We start from the raw sequence: 26,503 nt of genomic DNA on the forward strand, positions 1-26,503 counted from the left end.
GTGTACACGTCACAAGAAAATCAATTTTTGTAGGAAAATCATTTCAAGATGGGACTAGAATTAGAAAACAACCGACAGATGTACACGGATTTCAGCAAAGCCTAGAAAGTAGTGTTTCTGTGGACTGCATGCAAGCGAATTTGTATAAACGGGAAAAGCAGCAAGGTGCAGCACCTAAGAATGGTGAACACAAGACAAGGGAAGGAAGGAGAGAGAAGGGGGGGGGGGGTCTGTAGCATACTTGTATAATCCGTTCGGTGAAAGTATTTCAGAAATATTCAAGATCTTCAAAAGGAGTTATAAGTTATAACACATTTTAAAAGGTGTCTTGTTGGACGACAATAAAAGCAAAACCAGCTGCGGGTTGGAATGTGTGGTGTGAGTATGACTTGTTCATTATGAAAATTTAATATTGATCACAACTGCTGGCTGGCTGTTCACAAAGGCCACATACATGTACGTGTATCTACTAAGGCAAGAAATGCTATCACTCAGAAGGCGGAGAAAAAAGTCCCCGGCTCTTGCTCCATCATTGTGCCATAGGATGGGAGCAACGGAGCAAACTACGCTATTATCAGAGCCACCAGTGAGCGATATCATGACACCGACGCAATGATGTCATCTGAATGGGGGTAGAGCATTGCGACTTCACCCGGCCGCACTGAGAGCTGAGAATGAACTGTCGCCTAGTTGTGCACATCCAAGAGTGAAGCAAGGCTCTGCCTGTACTGCACCGCACTGCACTGCACTACATGGTAGAGCTAAGCCGGCTACTGTTCGATTCTAGTCACCACATGATAGTGAATGACTGCTAGCGGCAACAGTGTTGGCACTATCATTCGTACAATGATTGCTGCAGCAGCAGCATATCCAACAGTTACAGCACACAAGAGAACAGATTCGAAACCGCTCACCTGAAGAGCATCTGCTGGGCAAGGTGCCGCCTCCTAAGTTAGGGTCATCTCACTCGGACACGTCACCCGGTAGCGTGTATAAGAATGTGTTGACCGTCCCTTAGGCGAATTGGTGACCATGCCTTTGGCTGACGTGGCAAAGTAGCACGTGTGGTTGATACATCACTCCTAGTGTAGAAACAAACAGTGCCACCACACACACACATACATCTCATGCCTTTAAAGTCCTAGATCGTTGACATACCCTCTCGTTAACCTACATCCCAGACGGGGTATCATATGCTTTGTTCTACAATACAGACACTGTAACAGCTGCTAACCTCAGTATCAGCAAACAGGCTGCCGTCAGCATCCAGTGACGGTGGTGAGCAGCCTCGATAAGCACCATTGCGCGCACAGTAGACTAGCAGAAGTCGCCAAAAGGGGTCCTGTACAGCAGACAGAAGACGGTTCGAAGACACCAACAGGACCACAGAGCACAGGCGTTTGTGTTACCCAGCACGTCATCATCAAAGAGTGGAACATTACTGTATCTGTAATGCATGCACACGACTCGAGACATTCGGTGGGATATATACATGTACTTGACCAGGAAAACTGTGATTACAGTCAGTCCTTGGTCACGTGCTACTACAGATGCGCTCGGTGAAATCCGACTCAAAGTACAAAACTGGCAACCTGCATCAGTTCCGATCACATCATTGTATTGGTACGTGTGCACGACCTACCGCATTCGTGCCACTTCCAGGGCGTCAAGAGCCGCGCAAATTGCGGGCACCAGATGTGCACTCTTGGTCGGATTTCACAGAGTGCAACTGCACATATGTGGGCGGCAAATACCGGAAAATACGGCGCAATACAACAAAACAGCGACCTGGGCACAAACATGTTCCAGGGCCAGATATTCTCCAGCAAGCACAGTACCTGCACGAGAATGTGCGGATTGCCCACGATGATCATCAGCGACTTGGCACGGCTGATCGAAACGTTGAATCGCTTTGGGTTCGACAAGAACCCAATCTGATGCGTGCGGTCGAACGCTAGAAGACTTTCTTGACTTCGTACCTGTTGAGCAGACAAAGAACACCGAATGTCGCAAAGCACATCTGAGATGCAACGTCTTGCTGAGTTAGTGTTGATTAAATCCCTCAACAAATGCTCCAGCACAAGGCACATCACTCTCTTCAGCTGGCCTCAACGAAAACAAGACCTATGCCATCCACAAGTATACACAATAGGAGTTGAGTCGAGTGCTACGGTGGTGCAAACAAGACCACTTTGTCATGGGCTCACACCCCCAGGAGCTACACACCCTCGTATTGTGTGATATTGCTACAAGAGATACAGTAAAGCCTGCCCTAACCGGACACCCTTGCCTGGGTGCAGCGGAAACTGTCCTGATATGACAGGATTAAGATGATCCAGGGATGCACGTTCGATCCACAGCATTTTCGTGCATGAAAAATTGTCCAGTCAATGCAGGATTCCGCTTGGTACGGGGTCCGGCAAATATAGGTTGTACAGGTGGAATCCTGATAATTCGAATATGGCTTAATTCGAACATACCGCTTAATTAGAAGTTTTTCCAGGACCGATTTCTGTCAATACGATTCCCACATAAAATTTTCTGATAATTCGAACCTCGAACCGGACATGTCCGGTTAATTCGAAGTTCCACGGATTCCACTTACATTGAAAATGTGTGGAATTTGTGCTGATAATTCGAAGTTAGCAAAGTGTAATTCGAAGTTCACTGTACACTGTACTGGTCAGTTCAGTTTGCATGAGCAGGCTGTGCTGGCCAGTTCAGTATCCGTGAAATCTGTGTCTAAGGTCCATAGCGCAACTTTGCGTGACCATGAGAGCATTTTGACATACATAATTTCATGTTTGGATAATTAGAATGTCTGGATAATTAGAAGCGTTTTCCTGGTATTTGGAGGTTCGAATTATCAGGATTCCACCAGTACTGTATTCTCTACTCCGCTCCAGGCTGACAGGTAAGCAGGGTGTCCGGATTGACAGCCAGCACACTACTCAACTTACGGTGGATATGACAATCACAGGTCTCTCCTGTCCTTGGAATTCCTCTACGGATCCAACCTGAAAGCACAGAGAACAGCTGTGTGATAAAGCAAGCTACGCGACATATCAACATCCACTGCGAGTAGCATACAATATACATCTACCCATCATTCATGCTGCAGGAAAAAAGATAATTAGGAGGTACATGTAGCTACAGCGGACAGGAATGCAATCTAGTCCGTTGGAAGAAAAGACCAAAGTTACACCTGGATTATATTACGCGCTGATGCGAGTGCAGCCACCAAAATCTGCCAGCATACCTTGATGTCTTCCAGCGAGACGGTGCCAAGAAACTGTCGCATCTTCTCCACCTGCTTGCGGTAGGGTGTAATGACACCGACCTCGTCCATTCTCAGTCCCAGGTCCGGCGACTTGAACAGAGACTTGAGATAATCAGCAGTCTAATGTGATGCAGAGGAAACAAACAAGACACAAACAATAAGACTGGCATGCAGAGGAAACAGGCAAGACACAAACAACACTGGCATGCTAGCGCTACAGCAATCTCTTCAAACACTTCACGTAACTCACAGATGACTCTATTCAAGACAAACCAGACACAAATAATACGGATATGCAGAGGAAACACGCAGGGTCCGGTATGCTAACACTAGTGCAAGCTTTTCGAACTCTTCAAGTACTCCACACAATACTCCACACAGTACTCCATACAGTACTCCATACAGTACTCCATACAGTACTCCATACAGTACTCCATACAGTACTCCATACAGTACTCCATACAGTACTCCCGCCACCTTGGATCAGCCATCGGAACTGATCAGTTTGTGCAGGAGTTTGTGGCTTCCAAGGTGGCCACCTGGTCGCAGGAGCTGTGCAAGCTGACAGATTTCGCCCGGTCACAGCCTCAAGCAGCTTACTCTGCACTGGTGAACAGCCTCCAACACCGCTGGTCCTTCCTGTGTCGGGTTCTCGATGGCGCTGCAGAACAGCTGGCACCCTTGGAGGACATCATCCACCGCCGCCTAATCCCTGCCATTAGTGGACGGATGGCGCCAAGTGACGCTGAGTGCATTTTGCTCACTTTCCCCTGCCGGCATGGAGGCCTCGGCGTGGCCAACCCTACCATTTTTGGCTCACAGTATGGCACCTCCAGGCTAATCACCACTGCCCTGTACGACAAGATCATGGCGCAAGAGGAGCACCTCGATGATGCTCTTGCCTGTGTCCACAGGGCCAAGAGTCAGGCTCGCTCTGAGGCCAGAAAGGCAATGAAGATAGCTGCCGATACGTTCCGCACCGAGCACAGCGAACTTGATCTCGCTATCAGTCTGGCAGAGGAGAAGGGAGCATCAAGCTGGCTCACCTGCCGACCCATCGCTCGCCATGGCTTCGCTTTGTCGAAGGGGGAATTCCGGGATGGCCTCTGCCTCCGTTACGGTTGGACGCCTTCTCGCCTGCCCACCACCTGTGTTTGCGAGAAGGCATTCACCACTGCTCACGCTTTGTCCTGTCCTTTCGGTGGGTTCCCCTCGATCCGCCACAACGAGGTGCGCGACATACTGGCAAGCTCATTGAAGGGTGTCGCCCACAACGTCTCAGTGGAGCCACATCTCCAACCCCTGACTGGGGAGCAGTTTCAGCTCCGGTCTGCATCAACCGAGGATCAAGCTCGTTTGGATGTGGTGGCCAGTGGAGTTTGGGGGGGGGGGGGGGGGGGGGTCGGTTCGAACGCACTTTTATTGATGTACGGGTGTTCAACCCTTATGCGTCTTCGAACCGCACCTCCTCCTCTCTCTCTGCCTGCTACCGGCACCACGAGCAAGAGAAACGGCGTCGATACGATCGGAGAGTCCGAGAAGTGGAGCGATCCACTTTTCTCCCCTTTGTGCTCTCTTCCACCGGAGGATGCAGCAAGGGTGCCGCTGCACTGGTGAGCCGGATTGCACATCTCCAGTCGCTACGTGGGAGGGAGGCGTATTCTGTGCTAATTGCCCACCTCCGCTGCAGGCTGTTTTTCGCCCTGCTGCGTTCGAGTGTCATGTGTCTGCGTGGGGCTCGCCGAGTTTGGCAGCCTCCAATGGATGGCTGTGCCTCCCTGGCTGTCGTGGAGGCTAGGGTGTCCCGTTGAGCCTTGGCCCGTGATTGTGCGGACTATGCTATGCTTCTCTTGCTCTCTGATCACATGTGACATCATTAAGTCACTAACTTATTAAGTGATTTGTTTTCCAATCCTCCGCGCGCCGGCATGCAAATTGTGTTTTGTTCGCCCGTAAAAGAGGCTATAAATGCAAAAAAAAAAAACTCCATACAGTACACCTACCTTACTAGTACATGTAAAGTCAGACCTCGCTTAACCGCACACATCCGTTTTCCCAAAAAATATCCGGATAGGCGAGGGAACCGGCTAACCGAACACCGTTTATGTTGGATGCATCACGTATGCTGTTAATATGTAACCAGCTTTTTTCTTCCGGATGGCGAGGGATCCGGATAAACGAGGACCGGATAAGCGAGGTCTGACTGTACTGTGCTTCCCGGATTGTTAGCCACACCAGGGTCTAAGTCGTCCATTTCCCCTTCCTTTCAGACCCAAAATGCGTACATTTGTTGGCATCCTGAGTACTAGCCGCACGTCAACTCTGACCCTTTGGCTACCCGAACTAAATATCAAAGTAAATCAGTTCTACTAGGTACCAGTACGTATGCAAGATATTTCCAGAGCTACTCACCTGCACAATTTCGGCAGAGTTGAACCAGGACGGGCTGGTTCCTTCACGCATATCATTACCCTGATGCAGCAGCAGCAGCAGCATGCATACAGCCAACACAGATAGCAACAATGAAGGTGTGCAGAGCGTCCAGCAGACATTGTGCACCCAACAACACAACTACATGATGCAGAATATGTAACAACGTTACTTGTACAAGGACATGAATTCAAATAGAAGACCTGAATCAGCTGCGGACTCTCTATGGTGGCAAGAAACAAACTGAATGCGACAACAGCACACCCCCTGCCATTAGACCACGCGTGAGACTCTCACCTCAAGTCCGTGGAAGATGAGAGGGAACGAGGGATTGGGCAGCTCTGACCAGCCACAGAACCGGTTGCGCTCCTGGAGATCGGCGCACGGCTCCAGCTCATTGTGATAGAAGATGCGAGAGAAGAGCTCCAGGATGGACGGGTGACAGCGATAGTTTTGGATGAGCTTAGTCACCTTGGCACACAAAACACAAACACATACAAACACACACACGCACACACACACACACACACACACACACACACACACACACACACACACACACACACACACACATGTGCACACACACACATACATGCACGCACACACACGCACATGCGTGCGCGCACGCACACACACACACACACACACACCATTGGACCATTGGACGCCCATCGCCGAAGGCGATGATAGCGATGCTACAGCAGAAGCCATAGCAGCTTGTGCTGGGATTGCACCATTCAACAACTTGCAAGGCTGAAGAATTGACCGCCACTATTCAGCCTGGTCTACACCACACAGCTATGAAGTGGCTTTTTCTGGCCAGTGAATCCCTACACACACACACACACACACACACACACACACACACACACACACACCAGGGTAAACCCGTGATTTGGGAATATTTTGTTACGGAAACCAGGGCGCTGCAGAAAAGCAAGAATCTCTCAGGAAAAATCTGGCAATCCAATATTTCATTGCAATCATGTCAAGCAAAACGTTTGATGCCAAGACCGAAGCCTATCTCCTTGAGATATGGTCAAATCTGCTTGTGTCGACGGACAAGGAGATGAAGACACTGGCGCTGAAAGAAAAGATAGCGCTCGAGCGACTCAATGCAAAGACAAAAAAACGGACGGATCTGCCAAAGTCTTCACTCTGACCGAAGTTCAAAACAGGATTGACACGACGCGCAAGAAATATCGTGACGCGTACAAGTTCCATCGCCTTCCAACCACTACGGAAACATCGCTGGGTGCCACACATAAGACACCCAAGCTGCGATTGCCTCATGGCAAACATTCAAAGTATACCACAGGCTGTCTTTCCAACATCCACAGTGGGATCCTGGGGAATGTATCAACAGGCTCGATGTTCGGCCCGCCAAAGAACGTCCTCCAGTACATACGTCGATCTATGACCTGGCTAGAGATATCATCAATGTACAGCTCACGCCAAGCAAACATGCATTCATCATGATTTGGGTGAAGAGCTGTTCACCTCAGAATCCCAGCAAACCCGGAATGAACTGAACAAGGAGTCAGACAAGGACTCTGATGTCCAGACCCTCGTCCAAGATCCGGATGATGCGGCAGTGGCTGTCGCAGGTGGTGCAGTAAAAGCTGAGCCATCGCCCCAGGAGCTTTCACGCAAGAAATCTCGTGTTTGCAGGCACTGCGGTACACCTCCAGCTGCCGAGATATCGGAGGACGTTGCAAAGATACAGGCAATATGCACGCTGCTCAGTTTGAACATGATGAGAAAATGCAGCAACGTTGGATGGAGCACGGCGCAAAGCTGGAACAAAACAGGCAGGTGGAGCGGGAAGAAGAGCTAGAAGGAAGGAGAAGGGCAGCAGATGAAGCTATTGAAGAGAGACGACTGAAATTTACGCAATAATCGCAGGTGACGGATAGCGTTTCGTGCAGGATTCAGAAGAGCATGGGCAACGCATGCAGCAAATGGGTACGGAGTTCATGGCAACTCTGCTCCGCAAATACGGAAAGTAACGTGTTTTCCAAACCGCATTCTTCTCTTGCCTTCAAGCCGATCAGTCATTTTCCTAACACATTGCTCATTTTCCCTTTTATTGTGGTGTGACATGTCTTTCTGTATTCTCACCAGTTGCTAGTTACTTGTCAAAGTGCTCGATACTCGACGGCAGAGCCAAATGGCACAAGTCTGCAATGAATCCATGCTGAAACTCGGAATAACAGCAAAAAGATCACATAGTTCCATTGCAGAGTTTGTGGCTGTAATGTTATAACACCTTTGGGTTTTATTACAGTAAACCCCCCTAATCCGGACACCCCACATCAGGGCACCTTTCTGACCCATCTAGAGCCCTTCTCTCTCAAGTTTTTTTCTCATGAGCTAACCAGAAGCGCCGTTTCATGGGTAACTTCGGCAGAAACATACTTCGAAGTACGTAATAATAACTCGGTGCTGCGCTGACGAGTCCACAAAGGACGAAACAGTTCTGTCCGCAGATTGAGTAATAGTAATTATAATTATGTATGTTTCTGCCGAACTTACTAGTACCCACAAAACAGCGCTTCTTTTTATATTATAACATCACAAATACTGTAGCGTGCTGAAACGGCTTGGAAAGAATGGACGCCTCTAAACGCACCGGCGACGAGGAATAGATATAACTTTTCTCCCCACTAAACCAACTCTTAGACCGAGGACAACATTTCACCATATCATAATCTACCAGTACTGTCTACATGTAGTGGTGGACATTGAAATCCGTTGAGAAGTCAAGCGGTCGCTGGCCTTGCAGCCGCGAGCACTGCTGGTCCATTTTAGCAGTGTGTATGTGAACTACAGTGTATGTACGCGCTAAAAGCAGTAAGGGCGCCGGCCCCGGTCATCCCATCGGATTTGCGCAGGCCCCAGTCATCCCATCGGATTTGCGCAGGCCCCGGTCATCCCATCGGATTTCAATGTCCACGACAATACCAGGACTGGGCCGGCATTATTGTTTCTGAAGTGGTTTGAAAACTGCCCTGTTTCGGATCTCACTACTAGCGCGCTGACCGAGCATGCAATCGCGCATGCCAAACGTGAAGCACATTAAAACATGATTGTACTGCAAAACGAAGTACAACTTACCCATAAAGTCGTGTGAAAATCAGGCTTGTATTCAAAACAGGCTTCTAAGGGCATGTTCGATTGGTAGGATCGGCATCCCGATCCACCGGATCCACTGGATTCGCACCCTTTCGATTGGTCGAATCCGGATCCGGATCCTTTGGATTTGGATCCGGTTAACCCACCTCGGGGAGCATGGTTGACCGGATACAACGGATCCAAATGTGACCTTTGTGCGTATATGGCGGGTAAAAATCGTTTTTGTACACATTGTGGTACGCACATGTGGATCGAGATAGAGCTTGTTGACTTTTTGTACAACTGGCACGGTAATTACGACTTTTTATTACTTGATCAACATGGCAACAGTCAAGGCCCAAAAAGTGTCCAGTTGACTCTGAAGGATCCGACGGATCTGAGATCTGGATCCCGATCCTTACCAATCGAACATGCCCTAAATGAGACAGGCTTTTATACAAGACACCACGGTGGATTTGTCAGTTTCCCCGACACAAAAGACTTGGCCACGCACATGCAGACATCGAATAACTCAACAGGCGTGTGGACTGCCACACCCGCGCAGGTTGCTCACGGTCTGAACTTGTCCTTGTCGCGTGATCGCAGGCTATCCCGTGAGTGTGAATCCCCCAATACTTCAGCCAGATGGACAGGCATAGCTGACCAGACAAAATGCCAGGATGCTCATAAATTGGTGAACTGGGACTTGCTAAACATGATCGAATACAAGTGGTTTTTTAATTGTATTACGGAGAAGCAGCAAGAATATCAATCAATATTGCAGCATAGCCCAGGGCTGGCTACGCCTGGCCTTGAAAGGCAAGTGCCTCCCATCCCAGTGGTCACTACAGTGGCTACAAACAACAACATGATCACTCACCAGTAGCGGATCATAGCAGCCATGATCGCTGAACTTGGTCTCGTCTCGCTGATACATTGGCCGCTCGATCATTCGTTCCAGGAGCGACACGTGCAGTCCGTAGTCGCTCGCGAGCGGCGACTGTAGCACGGGGCCAAGCTGGTACGGATCACCAGCCAAGATGCTCATCGCCTGCACGCAGAGAGCAAGTAATGCGCAACGTTAACCGACCAGTGGAATACTCATATACACATGGCACACACACACACACACACACACACACACACACACACACACACACACACACACACACACACACACACACACACACACAGGTACCTACATGTACAATCCTGGCCAGAGAAATCCGACAACTGGTGAATAGAATAGCATTGGGGGCTACATGCCCTTAGCGCCACATACACCAGCAACAGGGGCTTCAATATTAAATGATAACTTCACACATGCACCAGCAACAGGGGCTTCAAGATTAAATGATAACTTCACACATGCACCAGCAACAGGGGCTTCAAGATTAAATGATAACTTCACACGTCCACCAGCAACAGGGGCTTCAAGATTAAATGATAACTTCACACGTCCACCAGCAAAAGGGGCTTCAAGATTAAATGATAACTTCACACATGCACCAGCAACAGGGGCTTCAAGATAATGATAACTTCACACATGCACCAGCAAAAGGGGCTTCAAGATTAAAAATGATAACTTCACACGTCCACCAGCAACAGGGGCATCAAGATTAAATGATAACTTCACACGTCCACCAGCAACAGGGGCTTCAAGATTAAATGATAACTTCACACATGCACCAGCAACAGGGGCTTCAAGATTAAAAATGATAACTTCACACGTCCACCAGCAACAGGGGCATCAAGATTAAATGATAACTTCACACGTCCACCAGCAACAGGGGCATCAAGATTAAATGATAACTTCACACGTCCACCAGCAACAGGGGCATCAAGATTAAATGATAACTTCACACGTACACCAGCAACAGGGGCTTCAAGATTTAATGATAACTTCACACATGCAGTAGCACACTGTCTGTAGTCAGCATCCACACCATCAGTACTCACAGCTCCGGATTGGTTAGCAGCCAATCCCAGTGCAATCATACACTCCGGCTCGGTCGCTTGTCCCGCCTAGGAGCGTGTTAAACAAACACACACAAGAGCAATCACTAAAACATTATTTATTCATATTTTAATAGGGCAGTCCCCACAGACTCAAGGTCTTCTTACGGGGTACCCTAAGAATGAAAGTAATGCATGGCGAAATAGGGATGGCGATGCAGCAGTGCGGATATCAGATGGAGCGCTGTTCCATCTGTCTGCAGCCAAATAAGAGAAAACAAACCGTAGCGTGAATAAACTCGGGGTAGAACATGCCAGTCATAGCGACACGTAGGTATAGTTGCTGCTGATAGTGTCCGGTGCACACATGTGCAGAGCTATCTACAGACAGCGAAATTCAGAGCCATAGCAACGGAGTCCTGAAAAGATTTACTGACCTCCTGGTCGTGGCAAACCATACGTTCCATTTAGTAGCCTTCCAGTAAAATAAAAGAATACATAAACACACAAATTTCCATGCATAGAAAAGAAAATCAAAAACTTTCTTTTCCTTCAAAAGCAGAGAAAAAGAAATTTTATTTGCATGCAAAAAAAGCTAGCCTCACACAGGAGGCTGGCTGCCCCAGGGGAGGATCGAACTCCCGACCTTCGCATAACTCAGTCACAGAAGTACTGCTTATAAGTACGACGCGCTAACCGACTACGCTACTGGGGCTCACAGAATACAGTGCAAGTTCACTGGGCATAGAGGTTATGTGATTACACCATCAGTTGAGAGGCGTTGGGAAAGTCGCGGCACGGCGTTGCACTAGCGACTCGTTCTGTATACATAGCACCAATAGTCCATAATCCTCCAGAGTGCGCAGCTTCACTGATCAGATCCGGGACGGCGAAATCCGCGTTGCACGTCGTAGTGTGACATCTAAGAAACTCATGATATTTCCGTGGTGGACTGCGTCGACGGAATGACGCAAGTCCAACCCAAAAAAAATGAGAGGTACGTCCCACAACCCCATCCCAGGTGCGCACTCTGGGGGATTATGGACTCTTGATAGCACCCAGAAGCGGTTCCGCTGTATACTTAGCGCCCATAAGTGGTTCTGGTCCTTCTGGAATTCCGCTGACTCATCAGTAGGACGCCTTTCGCACATAACCTCTACTGTCAGTTGGTTTTAGGGAGGTTTCGCTCTGCGTAATTACGTATGAAAATCCGTATGCCGTACGCGCCGGGGAGCGAGGGCAACTTTCATACGTACATCTCTCTACGGATTTCCATAGGAAAGCTGTTTCCTACGTTGGGTCCTCCGTAGAACTTTTTGAAATATTTTTTCGCATTTTCCGGATTTGTCCATGGCAACGTTCAAGCCGCTCGAAACACAAGGTACACACACCGTACACCACGTGCAAAATAAAATGGAAACGCGGTTTCTGTTCGTGGTGCATGTGGTGGGCGCATGCAGCCAACGCGTCTCCAAAGCAACAATGCATGTTTCGCAGTCGTGGAGAAATCACGTAGAGCAAAACCCAACAGCTCTGATTTTTACGTATGAAAATTCCGTGCAGTTCCTACGTTATTTTCATACGTAATTCCGTAGAGCGAAACCTCCCTATTATTCTATGCAGACCTTGATCACACCAAGTGTTTACTCACTGGACACTCTCGGATTCACGCTTCAATGGGCGATCATGTCAAAGAATTTGCCTTTGGGTACATTGAACTTCGAACTACTGTAAGACATGTATATATAACGAGGAAGCAAATCTAACGTTTTAACGGATGACATTTCTTCGTTATAATAAGATCCGTTGAGGCCGTACTGCTTCATATATGCTGTGTGTGGATATGGCAGAATACTGCAAGATCGTTAACATATCTTCTCGTTAACCTATGAATTTTGGACAATCGTTAAATTTGCGACTCGTTATAATAACATGTCTTACAGTATGGCTTGCTGACTTCAAATTACCAGTGCATGATTACCACTGGCACCAGGGCTGACCAAGAACAAAAAATTTCATTCGGAAGCAAAAAAAAGCTAGCCTGACACAGAGGCTGGCTGCCCCAGGGGAGGATCGAACTCCCGACCTTCGCATAACTCAGTCACAGAAGTACTGCTTATAAGTACGACGCGCTAACCGACTACGCTACTGGGGCTCACAGAATTGGACCGTAGATTACTGTCTCTTCCATGCCGCTTCGGAGGCCTTGGGCCTTTTTTTTCTAGCTCGCTCAGAGTAAGCTGGCTTCTGACAGCTGTGTCTTCGATCTCGCCCTTCCTGCTCTTTAGATCATTGCTATCAAAGCGTGGTGTTTCTCTGTGTCTACTGTAGACGGCCATCAATTCTATTTCCTGTCAAGTCTCAAGTCGTCCACTCACCCTCAGTGCAATATGGAGTTGCAAGATGGGGTTCAATCCATCCTCGATTCTCTCGGCAAGCTGAGCGGAAGCATGGAGACCATCGGTTCCGACTCCTCCAACGTTGCTGAACGCGTTTCCGTCTTGGAGTCTTCGGCATGGAGTGCCCATGTAAGATCGGTGTGGAGCACCTCTTGTTCGTCCACGGCACGGAATGCCAGTAGTTCGTTTGCTACCCTCCCTGATGAACCCGCAGAACGGGAGGAGACGGAGGAAGATGTTGATGTGCACGACTAGTCAGACAAAAAAGGTCAAAAGGTATCCGCGAAAATGCCGACTTCTTGAAAGAGGCTTTTTCCAGCTGCGCTCCGAACGGATTTCGGCACCAATGGCGTGAGCGCTTTGGGCATCCAGGTTCAGATGTTACCATCCCTCCATTCATAAATGAGCTGGTAATGGGGCAGCTCCAGTCACGGACAAAGTCCCACGATCGGCAATATTCAAAAAGCCAAGTGCTTTTTCTGGATGCAACAGGGCCACTCGTGTACATGTACGCTATCGAGGAAGCAGTACGGGGTACGTGAGCCAAGTGCCAGAGAAAGACTTGACGGTATAAAAAAATTCCGAATTGGGCTGGAGGATTGGCGAGTTGCATACTCTAGGTCACAAGGAGTCCATACCTTCACGACAGATTGCAATTTTCGCTGTCCATGTGAGTGGATGTGTGTACTTTGCAGTGCACGGGCACGCACGCGTTTCTGTTGCAAGGGTTCACTGATCACTATGTTTCATAATGAATGAAAACCCACGGCAATGCAGCCAATCAGAATGTTGCGAGCCGACCATCGAGAAACAGCGTGAACGGCAAACGTTACGTCCGGGAGCACTTACCTCGTCAATGAAGACATGACTGAAGTGTCCCAGCTGCAGACCTTGAGAGTAAAGCATGCCAGCCGTCACACACGTACTGATCACGATGCGATAGCGAACAGCTTCGTGCACCTCTTCAATGTTCTTAGAGAAAGGCACCAGCTCTTCCGGAGTGGGCTGGAAAGGAGTAAGAGCAGATACGGACATACAGTGGGATGCGGAAACAACAATGAAGTATAGAGAGAGCTAAAGGCAGATGAGATTGAAGATAGGATACTATAAGCTGGAATACTGTGCGAGATGATGCGGGTATGATTACAACAGACGATGCTAATGTGACAGCAGAACACGTGAACATATGCACCGGTACACGTGAATTCACACCTGGCTGTGTCAGCCACGGCACTTTCAAACAGCTACTGGACTACACGATGTACACGCATGCACGCACGCACACCACATACCATGTGTACGCCCGTGGCAAGAGAAGAATGCAAATCTGCAAATGCACTGGATGTGCACCCACAGATTTCGCACACGCACGTACACACGCGCACATACACGCACGCACACACACACACAATCACCACATCACGCAACCGCACACAAACACACCGAGCACACACTACTAACGGTTCTACGTTGATAAGCGTTGAAGCGAATCATGTCAGCCGGGGTGACCATACCGGATGCATACAGGCGCTGTGCCTGTGTGCACGAATCAGAGACAAACGCAAAAACAAATGTAACCCCAACAGTAACACATGTCAGCTCAGTACTCATTCTCAGTGATTGGCATGCTCAACAGAGCCTACAACAACTGATGAGTCCAGCGGGGACGAAACGTACATCGCAAGCGAGCTATGTCGTTGCTGTGTTATCTACTATGTGCCATGCGCTACCTGATATACCAGCCTGCTATATCGGATCCCGCTAACCATGCATCGACTAGGCACCATGCGCGAACTGATGGTGGTGGTGGTGAGAAGGAGAGCTCCGTGCCAGCACTTTGCAGCCTAGAGAGCGTGTGTGGGCAGGTGTGTATTTACCGCCATATTGCCAGGTGTGTCTTTACCACCATATTATTCAACAGAGCCTACAACAAGTTAGAGCTATTTGTTGTGAGTCAAACTTACGAGCAGATCAGACGCACTATTGGAGGGTGCGCAGGCAAGAATGCGACTCGACGGGAGACAGCGAAATACCTGAGAGACGCACAGCACAAATATACAAAAATACAGTACAGAGATGAGAACCGAGGTGTATACAAGTAGTGATAAAATAACTTCACTACACCCGGACGCCACCATCTCTCAAGGATCGACGGAGTCTTTCGCAGCCAAAAGGTTCACTGACGCTAAGTTATCATGCATACCGGTAGCCAGAGAGCAAAACTGCAAGGAATCTTTACACCGAAGCTACGGTAGTCGAAGCAGAACAACAGACTGTATATACATGCGTCCTGAACCTGATGAACTGACACCGTACAGGCTTGCATGTTATTATTATTATTTGCATGTTCGCGTTAGAGTCGATCAATGATCCACAAGTTCTCTTGTGCTGAAAAGAGGCACACTTAATCATTCTTCCGCTGGAAAATGACGCAATACATTTTCCGCCGTGGATGAGTCCATCACAGCTCGGGATAGGAGTTTCACACTCTTGGCCATGCACTCTCGGTGCGACCTATAAACCGGGGGAATACAGCACACAAGACGAGTCTATCCAGAAAACTAAGAACATTTCTGCTGCACAAACAGTGCTCGCCAAACAAAGGATGGTTGTACTTCGAAGTAGCAGGTAGTACCTGTAGGATAGTCTCCACAACCGTCATGGTTTTGCCGGTCCCCGGCGGACCGAACAGCAGGTACGGGCATGGCCGAGCCTGTCCGCTTAGGATACGATTGACAGCCGAGAGCTGGCGCGCGTTCAGCTGCTTGTTGATCAGGGCCTTCGGCGTGATGCTAGCTATTGGCAGCTTAGAGGCGAGCGATGTCGGAAACAGAACTGCACCCAAGCAGAATGACACGATGGGAAAAAAATAATGCTTAGACGGACAGCACTGGCAATACTTGTTAGAAACTGAATCCAGCAACGTGCCCAACATACAAATATGCTCTCCTTGGCTGCTGACTGAGCACTGATTCTAAAAGACAAGCAGCCGCACATCTGACAGTGACACGGGCTAGAAATAAACACGGGCACCTCAGGATTTGACAACACCACGCTGCTGATATGATAAGCACACTCTCTCGCAATATTCTCCACTGTACGTCAAGAGAAGAGAAAAACCTTAGACTCGGGTCACATTGTCACCAGACGCATTCCAACGTACACAGCAAGACGAACCACATACGGCAAAGCAAAGCTGATGAAATGCGCTCAGAGGAACAAAGACAATACTCCATCAACAATGCAGTCGACTAGCTGTAGACACACACAAAGAAAACTAACTCCTCTTCAAAGAACTGCACTTACATAAAACCTTGGGTGGTAACTTATGAAATTCAGGTACTGTAAATACACAAATTTTCGGCAGCTATTTAATTTCGGCTATATTCGGCACCGACCCAAAACGCCTAAATTAAAACGCCGATGAAATTTTTCACAGCATCTGTCGCACTATACCATGCCCTCTACCCCACGCCGAAAATAAATCGCCGCCGAAATGTCAAAAATCGTGAAGTGCCGAAATTTTGCAGCGCCGGAATTTTGTATATTCACAGTATCACGAAGTTCTAACATAACCGCCAAGGCAATATTTGTATATCACAGGCACTTGGCAAATACACAGGTAAGTCTAATGTGTGACAACATTGACATCTGGCGTGTGTGACTTCTATCACGAAAATCATCACGCACGGCTGAAAGCTAGCACATCATGAAGTCTTGTCACAGATGAGGAGAACTCTACGAGTATGGGTTTCTTTGCTGAAGGCAAGCTAAAAAAAGTGGTGTGAACCAATTGCAGTCACTTACCCTCCTGGCATACTTCTGCAGCAACTTCCACCGCCAAGTGACATCGTCTAAAGGGGGTTCTACAATCAACAACAATGACAATGGCAAAGAAGTGACAATGATGGCACAAATTATGCAACACCGAACATCTGAAAGTGCAGTTCAAATGCCCGGGAGTCCACAAATCTGGAAGAAGTTCACATTCCATAAAATTTCCGTTCAACGTACATGTACATACTAACTGATGTGAGCATAGCATAAGAGTAACCCCGGAGAGAGGAGAGGAGAGAGAGAGAGAGAGAGAGAGAGAGAGAGAGAGAGAGAGAGAGAGAGAGAGAGAGAGAGAGAGAGAGAGAGAGAGAGAGAGAGAGAGAGGGAGAGAGGGAGAGAGAGAGAGAGAGGGGGGGGGGGAGGGGAGGGAAAGATGGAGAGAGAGAGGGAGAGAGAGGGGAGGGAAAGATGGAGAGAGGGAGAGAGAGAGAGAGAGAGAGAGAGAGAGAGAGAGAGAGAGAGAGAGAGAGAGAGAGAAAGATAGATACTTCGAAGTAGATAGATAGAGAGAGCGAGAGAGAGCGAGAGAGAGAGAGAGAGAGAGAGAGAGAGAGAGAGAGAGAGAGAGAGAGAGAGAGAGAGAGAGAGAGAAGATAGATACTTCGAAGTAGATAGATAGATAGATAGATAGATAGATAGATGGATGGATAGATACTGTAAAACGTGTAATTTTCGGTGTAACTTTAATTTCGGCGATTTCGGTAGAGAAACCAAGCACCTAAATTTAAATTACACCTAAAAGGCACTGTAGTATGCGCTGTATGTGAAAGGAACGCAGGTCACCTAATTCTACATTACACCTGAAAGGTCCCTGGCACCGAAATGTTAAAGGGGAACTGTCACCAAAACATTTCTTTGTCTTATCTTGTAGTTCTTTGGCTCCTGATCACGATGGTGTTATCCGTTTTTCTCTGCGATGGCTGGAAGTGGGTGAAAACTTGAAAAGAAGGTGCCCAAAATTGTCCCGAAGTACCGAGTGACGTCACGCCGGACTTGACCTCCACGCGTACATTCGTCGTCAAAAACGAAGTCCAGCCCGTGTGCTCGTCGATCGAGCTAGCTAGCTGTTCCATTGGACGGTGCACGTGTGCCTTTTGAACTGTAACACAGATGGGTACGTCGTACCGAAGGAGAATGCCAAAGAGACAGAGACCCACGTGCAGCTACACAGCCAAATCAAAATAAAAAGCAGCTGAGCTTTCACCTTTTTGACTTCTTCCGCGAGGATCTAAGTTTTATTTTGTGAGCACGGAAGTACGTCGTTGTTTTGAACTTTTCGTGTGAGGAACAACACGGTGATGAGTGCGTATGCAGAAAACAGTACTCCTCCGGCCGGCGATAACACCACCAACCCGAGCCCCAAAGGAACGCAATGTAGTTACGTGAAGGCGATTCATCTGGCGATGTTGCTCAAGATGCAGATGACGAACTCCGACGTCTTTCATTTCAGAGCCGGGTGGGCAACATCGCCACCTTCGATACAATGACATCATTTTCAAGTACGAGGTATGTGTGTCACACTAACAGCAAACAAACATCCTTCGACTCCTTCGTAATCACAAAATAAAACAAAGAGCTGGAGCTTCGTGGAGGAAGTACCAGTGCGACAAACTGCAGTCGACTTTTGTTTATTTTGTCCCTTTTTGGCGTTCTCATTGTGTACAAACAAAGTACACATCGAGTGTCCGAGTTCAGAAGGCAAGCGTGCACCGTACATCGAACAGTTGGTTTGATCGACGAGCACACGGGCTGGACTTCGTTTTTGACGATGAAAGTACGCGTGGAGGTCAAGTCCGGCGTGACGTCACTCGGTACTTCGGGACAATTTTGGGCACCTTCTTTTCAAGTTTTCACCCACTTCCAGTCATCGCAGAGAAAAACGAATAACACCATCGTGATCAGGAGCCAAAGAACTACAAGATAAGACAAAGAAATTTTTTGGTGACAGTTCCCCTTTAATGCACCTAAAATTACGTGTTTTACAGTAGATAGATAGAGAGAGAGAGAGAGAGAGAGAGAGAGAGAGAGAGAGAGAGAGAGACACACACACACACACACACACACACACACACACACACACACACACACACACACACACACACACAGAAAAAATAAATATCTGACAACCGTGCGCTGCTGTGCTGAACACTGACTCACCGTCCAATCGAGAACGTTATGTCGTAATCAGAGTCTGAAAACGTGTTGTGAAACTGGTCAGAAAACTTCAGCAAGATGCACTGCTGGTCAGGATTGATGACAATCTGTAGCAGGGAGGTGAAAAAACAACACAACACTGACCGAGATCTACAGGCAGGCTGTTGAGCAAGCTGTTAGACACTCCACTACCATCAAGACATTTATTCCCGTAGCTATGCAAAAGACGTTACTTCAGTAACGTCTGGCGCTAGCCAGGGTCCACACAGCTTCAATTCCGTGTTTGTTTGTTTGTTTGTTTGTGCCATCGGCATGCCTGTCGCTATCCTGTACCTATCCCGTACCGCACCATCAAGGGCAGCATCGGCATGCGCCTGGCGCTATCCCGTACCTGTCCCGTACCGTACCATCAAAGACAGCTAGCTGGCCACAATATTCAAATAGGGCTTTCAAATGCAAGATCATAACGTGAAGCAACTAGGTATAGGAAGAATGAGTATGTATGCGAAGTGTATCGGGGAAATGCATGCAGTGCGATAGTGCGGGTTCGAATCCTAGGTTATGTCTTAAAACAAAACAGGAGAAATGAAAAATTTATAACATCCCTTTGCTTTTTTTGCCTAGGTCATCAAGGTGGTAAACGGTGTCGTATTACCCCCGAATGCAAAGAGAAAGTTGACTCTCGCTAGGCCAAAAAAAGCAAAGCGTAGGGCCCCGAGCTTCCAAGCTCTCTCGTTTACTTCCATACGAACCGGGAGTGGTATACTGATGTGCATGCCATACCTGGTGGATGTAGCCTTCATAGATGGCTCCACGTGCACCACGCTCTCCTGTAGCAACACAACACAACACAAGACAACAAAATATGATGAGTTTCACTGATCATATCTCACTGCATATTATTTGCCACATCATCCATAAGTAAACACATGACTTGAGCAACGCTAAGAAAATAAATTCAGAGGCGTGCACCCTTGCCTGCTACTGTGGCCGACACGGCATCTCCGAGAAGCAAGGACGGCCGACCTTCAGCAATCCCCGGCACGTCCAGGGCAAGATAGGGACCGCGGATGGCAAAGCGTACGGACTGCATGTCAAACTGCTGCATTTCCATCTCATTCTGCACTTCTTCGAGGAACAAGAGCGCGTCAAAGCGCTGGACATAGTTTGCAGATGACAAGTCCTGCGCACAAACAAGGCAAAACGAAGGATGCAAAGAGCTAAATTTCCTCGTATATTTGCTATCGATAACCAGCCCCAACAACTATCTCAGCACCGTGGAGCTGTGCCCTTGAAAGCCTCCAAAAACAAGGCTACATCGAAAAGATGTTGCCTAACACAGTGTCCATGCACATCTGAAATTACAGAACACTATGGAAATAGGAACTATAGTGCATTCGCCAAATCTGGGCCCCTGATACACTAAAACTACATGTATGTTTACCATCTTGACGAACTCTCCATGACGACCAAGGATCGAGCAGCTTGGAGAGCCACGCGGCATAGCGCTCGTGCAGGCGATCTCTAGCCCGGGAACAGCAGCGGAACCATGTGTTGCACGATACTAATAATAATCATTTGTATTGTGTCAATGCATATCGTACGCGATCTGTCACAATTGTGTCTGAAAAAATACTTTGCACCTATCTTGATCAATTTTCACCGCATGCACTGCATCTTACATTACAAGTAGGCTTAAAACAACGGACATCATATTTCTGACCTATAGAAGTCATCGACTTCACCATCTTGAATAAGAAGTTGTATTTCTCGCCGGCCGAGCGCAGCGAGATAGGCGAGAAATGATTTCTCGCGAAACATTTTCAGTTGCAAATATGGCATCTGGTGTGTTCGTTATTGTCGCTTCTTTTCCTGACTTCTTCAGTCAGTTTTGAGTCTCACCAGTGTCCCTGCCTTCCCACCCTTCATTTCTGTGCATATTATCATTGCTTTTTTATTACTTTTGCCGTGATCATGGTGATGTGCTTGCCATACCTACATGATGCCTAATCGCCATTGGGGATCATATACACCCGGTTTTTTCCCTCACAACTGCGTCCGTCGGCGCGAGGGTTTTTCCTCCGGCTGGCTAGGTCCAGGAAAATTAATCTGACGGTCCCAAGTGGTTCTGCATCATGGCCTATTTCTGCTATCCACTGGCACGCCTATTCTATCTGAGACACTCTGTTCTCAGTCCTTGCTTCCATACCTCACTCGTTATCCGGTTCAAATCTGGCTGCGGCCCACTACCCTTCACTTTGTGTGTTGTCGCTATTGCTGTCTATGTCTCTGTGTGTGCCAGTATATGTGTAGCAAGAATGAAGTAAGACTGTGAAAAACCTATGGGCCCAGGTTTGACGAATGCACTATGGTATTATGCAGACAGCAACTGTTTGCCCTATCAGGGCTCATCAGTGCAGCTCAAAGAACTGAAGCACATCTCGAATACCACAAAAACAGTCACTTCTCAATGGCCTGAGCTGCTGGTCATGGAAAACTAGAAGTGCACAATCGTATAATGACGGCGAAGGGCAGAGCACGTCAAAAGAAAGAAAAAAGGAGAAGAACAGCCAGACGGGTTAGCCAATCTCACATGCCCAAGTTCCGGCGCAACTTCGGTCACATCACCACCATCATAGCAGCACTGGCGAATGCTGTTCGGGACGTCGTACATTTTCAGCTTGCATGGCAGATACTTCATCTCGATTCCCCTGCAGTGCCAGTTCAACACCAGAACACAGTGCAAGAAAGCAATGGGAAATGCTATGCGTTATACAGCTGTTGTAAATGGTAAGGCCCTAAGGGGTAAGTGAGCAGCAGCATTCGGCCCTGTGCAGGTTCTTACATCAACCACCCACACCATGTGACGCCTGCTGATGGTGCGCCGTGGCAACGTGTCGAGGTCGGCTAGAGAGCGCAGTAGTGGTGTGGTGGTTGACGAAAAGCCATAAATGGTGACAAAAATTATGAATGGTTCCTTGACAAACACATTCCTGCTTGCTTAAAAAAGTCAGTTAAATACCCATTCCATAGTGCTTACGATTGTACTGTAGCAGCTAAATTACCGTTTCACACGCCTCCCGGGCACGACAACACGGCCTTCTCTTGATTCGCGAGGGCCGAGATCACTGCGCCGGGCGGGCTTCTGGAACGGCGCCGAAGGAGCAAGCATGGCCTCGCCGGCTTCCAGTACTTGATAGGACAGGGGCCGCGAGATGCATGACTCACCAAAGTCAAAAACAAGTATCTGCTCAAACGTGCCTCGGTACCTGAAGACAGGAAAGAAAGAGGAAAGAACATGCAGAAAACAGAGAAAAAAAGTTTAAAAATGTACTATCATCTCGGTATGCAGTGAATGGGTTTTTCGGTCTTTGACCACTTGTTGGTGAGCTGATCTACTCACCTCCCACCGCTTTAGGAGCTGCATCTGCGCCTTGATCCTTGAAGGGTGGCGGCGTTCCTACGGATGTGGAAAACTCGGCCTCTAGCCGAGTCTCACGCGAACCGTGAATTTTTTATCATCTCTGTTCTCGAGGGAATTCCCGGCGGCCACGAACATCCGGAGTATCACAATGGCAGATGCAGCGCCTAACAGTGAGGGGATAAGTCTCGCAACCACAGGAATGAGGTGAGGCTAACAGCTATGACCCCTATGGCCTCTCTTATGATCAAGCATCCATGAGATACGGCAAAGCATGCACACCAGCTGTGCTCAGCACCTCACACCTCACATCCGCAAACAAGAATGTTCACAATGACTAACCTTGCTGTGAGCATGACCTCAACAGAACCTTCTTGGCCAGGCAACAAGCACAGCTCCGCTGGCAAAGCAGCGATTTCCAGCATGGGGTCAGGCCATACAGCAACCACTGTGTACAGACTCAGGTTAGAGCTGCCTATGTTCCTGGAGATCAAACACCAACCGTACACACGCCATACACACACCAAGCCACAAGCAGCCATGCGCACACACAATTGACCATCAGACACCCATCGCCGGCGGAAATGATAGCGATGCTACAGCAGAAGCCATAGCAGCTTGTGCTGGGATTACACCATTCAACAGCTTGCAAGGCTGAAGAATTGACCGCCTCTATTCAGCCTGATCTACACCACACAGCTATGAAGTGACTTTTTCTGGCCAGTGAATCCCTACTTTTTGGTCTTTTTCATTTTTTTGCGTACACACATCACACCACATACTCCGGCATGCACTGGCCCATGGCTGTTGGTAACCACCCAGGAGAATGAAAGAAAAGTCAGGAGTGTGAGAAAGAGAAGAAAGACGTGTGTGACCATAATCGTCGAGAATCGAACCCGTAACCTCTCGATTGGAAATCGCTGCACATACCACTGCACCATGGACACACACGCACGCACACGCACACACAGGTGCACACACGCACACACACACACACACACACACACACACACACACACACACACACACACATACACACAAACACACACACACACACACACACACACACACACACACACACATACACACAAACACACACACACACACACACACACACACACATGTACACGCACTGGAAATACTAAAACCGTTCAGATAAATGTGATTAGGGGGGGGGGGGGTAGACAGACAGCTGGAGCAACCATATAGGCAACAGCAGGTTGAAAAGCTCCAGCTGACATGCCAGATATCTTAACAACGTGTCAAAGCTCAAGGCAAAGCAGTCATAGAACATACAAAGACAGGCAGGCCGCCAACAATGTAGCATGGTACTCAAAGTAGTTCCAAGCGGGAAATACTACTTGCCAATGTCAGAACGCAGCCCGGAACTGTAACAGTAAGCCGTCGTGCCAATTGCATGAGTGAGTCAATGAGCACGCGAGATCGGAAAGTGCAGAACTGATACAAGCACAGTCTGTGAAAAATGAAATGAGAAAAGTATACGCCATCTCACACCCTGCCACCACACATGTCCCTACAGATTGTTTTCTGTAATTTCGCAAATTTTCGATGTCCTTTTATTTTCGGTACTTTCGGTGCGTCTGTTTCATACCTAGAATTTCAATACACTGAACAGACACTAACACACATAATCCAATAGGGAATTGCTCCTCTGTACCTAAATTTTCTGTTCACCTAACCTGGCCCTTTGCCCTCATACCGAAAATATTGAGCATCTAAAATTTCTGAAATTAGAGTAGAGTACCAAGATGTGCGTCTTACCGTACACAGACCGGGTGCCTGCTGCATCCACCTACTTCCACCGCTCCCAGGTCATATTTATCCGGCATGCTCACGGACGTGCTGACAGAAGTGGTGGATGGCCGACAGGCGAGAATGCACGCTCGGACAGCCTTGAGTAACGCGCTATTCACGCTACAGCATGAGGAATGGAAACAGAACAGAGAATGGCATGTTGATGTACGGTGCTACCCAACACAGAGCGAGCAGTAGCAAGCCGTAATACCCGTCCAATTATACATTGGATGAGTCGACATGCTGTATGTGCACGGTTCTGCAGTGCGATTAATTGGTCCAACCCGAAATAGGATCATTTAGAACAGGAGTGTTTGATTGGCTTGCATTTGGTTCAGGAATACTCAGAACGTGTTTTCAACAGTCCGAGCCCCACGACTGGAGCAGCCAGAGCAACAAAGCTGCAAAAACCAAAGAACATCACATCGCATTAATCATTGCACTGTTTCGGACAAAAATATCCGTTCCTCTGTTTCTTTGGAACTGCTGGTCCAACTGCTCCAGAGAGCGTGATCTTAATCTGGATTTACCAATCAAACGTGTCCTTAGAGCAAAACTGTGCACACTAGTCCAGCATGCAGGCAAACCAATGCAAGAAACTGACAATAATAATTCGCTTGAGTACGACCTCTGCAGTTGGCGCAAAGCTCAACTTTCTGACAGAGTAGTCAGCGCATGCACGTGATGCTTGATTGCATTCGTTCTCATTTTACAAGTAGCATTTCGCGCTCCAGTGCACAGTTCAGTTTCACAGTGCTAGGGCTGCACAGTCGCTAACAGTAACACACGGATGGGCAGACTTCACCGAGCACCACTGCACAGTAAAACCTGTCAAGGCGACCACTCTGATCAGGTGACCACTCTGATCAGGTGACCACTCTGATCAGGTGACCACTCTGATCAGGCGACCACACATCCCAGGGGACTACTACAAAGACCAAGGGATGGTATTCCCAAAGCTATGCAAACAAACGCTACTTTAGTAGCACCTAGCACTAGCCAGGGTCCACAGCGCTTTAATTTCCAGTCAAATGACCCTGGATAAGGAGACCACCTGTACACAGTGACCATATTTTGAAGGATCCTCGAGTGGTCGCCTTTAGCAGGTCTCACTGTACTTCCATATTGCATCAAGTGCAGCCAGTCCATAGGGCAAATCATGGTCAACTAACCGGAAGAGGCCAGCACCCTTCGCCGTGGCAGGCCGCACGTGCAATGCCCGCCACTCCGTAGAGCGGCCATCGTGTTCAATGGCTTCACCCTCTACGTTATCTCCCTCTTGTGGCCGGTACGAGTGGATGCACGCCGAGCGCAAGAACATGATGTCATGATCAATCATCGAAGGGTTCCGCGTGCTGGTGATGCGGCCCTCGTAAGTGCGTGTCCGGGTTGGTTCGACCTTCTCCACTGACCAGTTATCATCACTACCATGCAAGTGACACCGAAGCCAATCTCCACGAACTGGACAGTATCCGTCCGGCAACGCTTGCTTATAAAAATGGTACTTTTTGTCAACTGTGCCGGTCAGACGATGCGCTTCCGTGACTTGTCCGATCACTACTTTGTTGCAGGTCTCGCTTTGAAACCCACCTGCAGACCACTCTGTCTCTTGGTTGGCTAGCGCTACACTGGTTGCAATCCAACCTTTACTCACATCCTGTCTGTGGGCATGCACGCACACTTCAGAGCCGATATTGGGCTTCTGGCCCCGCACCACGGCCAGTTCAAAATACACGGAATGGTCCACAAGGCCATACGTGCTCTGTAAGTTCGTGACTGTACCAGTGAACTCCCTTTTCAGCAGCTCCTTGTCTGCTTCTTGAGCAACGGCCATTTCAATGAAATGGTATACTATTGTCTTACAGTCCTGAAAACTCCATTCAAACACATGATTCTCTGCAAAACAAAACACTGCGCGATGTAAATAAGAGTCGTTCCGAGAAATCAGCAATTATGATGTTGTATTGTAGGAGCTCCGGAGATAGCTTAGATCTTAGAAGAACAGGTATTCTGATTCAAATACACAACCAGCCCCAGATCAACGGCAAAGGACTTAGGTATTTCTGTAGCAAATAAATTTCGCGCCGTACTCAGATT

The 26,503-nt window shown here is 48.2% G+C and overlaps 1 protein-coding gene and 2 non-coding genes across 3 annotated transcripts; all 3 read right to left on the bottom strand.

Annotated features, from left to right (window-relative positions):
- Nucleotides 1-26,481, bottom strand: LOC135818085 (RNA helicase Mov10l1-like). The gene is made up of 22 exons (XM_065331412.1): nt 25,579-26,481; nt 24,374-24,526; nt 22,934-23,074; nt 22,236-22,439; nt 21,764-21,881; nt 20,149-20,353; nt 19,954-20,000; nt 19,174-19,277; nt 16,987-17,045; nt 15,815-16,014; nt 15,144-15,212; nt 14,641-14,715; nt 14,029-14,184; nt 10,784-10,849; nt 9,705-9,875; nt 6,008-6,181; nt 5,693-5,752; nt 3,260-3,400; nt 2,961-3,017; nt 1,839-1,979; nt 1,235-1,342; nt 1-1,082 (listed from the first exon to the last, which is right to left on the bottom strand). Exons 1-22 carry the CDS (start codon nt 26,238-26,240, stop codon nt 1,077-1,079), a joined length of 3,117 nt encoding a protein of 1,038 aa, XP_065187484.1. The 5' UTR covers nt 26,241-26,481; the 3' UTR covers nt 1-1,076.
- On the bottom strand, nt 11,399-11,495 carry Trnai-uau (transfer RNA isoleucine (anticodon UAU)). The gene is made up of 2 exons: nt 11,458-11,495; nt 11,399-11,434 (listed from the first exon to the last, which is right to left on the bottom strand). It is a non-coding gene; the product is annotated as a tRNA-Ile (tRNA).
- Nucleotides 12,839-12,935, bottom strand: Trnai-uau (transfer RNA isoleucine (anticodon UAU)). The gene is made up of 2 exons: nt 12,898-12,935; nt 12,839-12,874 (listed from the first exon to the last, which is right to left on the bottom strand). It is a non-coding gene; the product is annotated as a tRNA-Ile (tRNA).
- Nucleotides 26,482-26,503: the final 22 nt, after the last annotated feature.

The sequence above is a fragment of the Sycon ciliatum genome, chromosome 1, assembly GCF_964019385.1.
Source record: "Sycon ciliatum chromosome 1, ocSycCili1.1, whole genome shotgun sequence".
Lineage (NCBI taxonomy): Eukaryota > Metazoa > Porifera > Calcarea > Leucosolenida > Sycettidae > Sycon > Sycon ciliatum.

Excerpts from the sequence above, each read along its gene's own strand:
- LOC135818085 (XM_065331412.1), bottom strand. The coding sequence starts at position 26,240 with ATGGCCGTTGCTCAAGAAGCAGACAAGGAGCTGCTGAAAAGGGAGTTC. Across the intron at positions 6,182-9,704 it reads GCTGCTATGATCCGCTACTG|GTGACTAAGCTCATCCAAAA; the intron begins GTGAGTGATCAT and ends TTGTGTGCCAAG. Across the intron at positions 3,018-3,259 it reads TCTCGCTGGAAGACATCAAG|GTTGGATCCGTAGAGGAATT; the intron begins GTATGCTGGCAG and ends CTGTGCTTTCAG.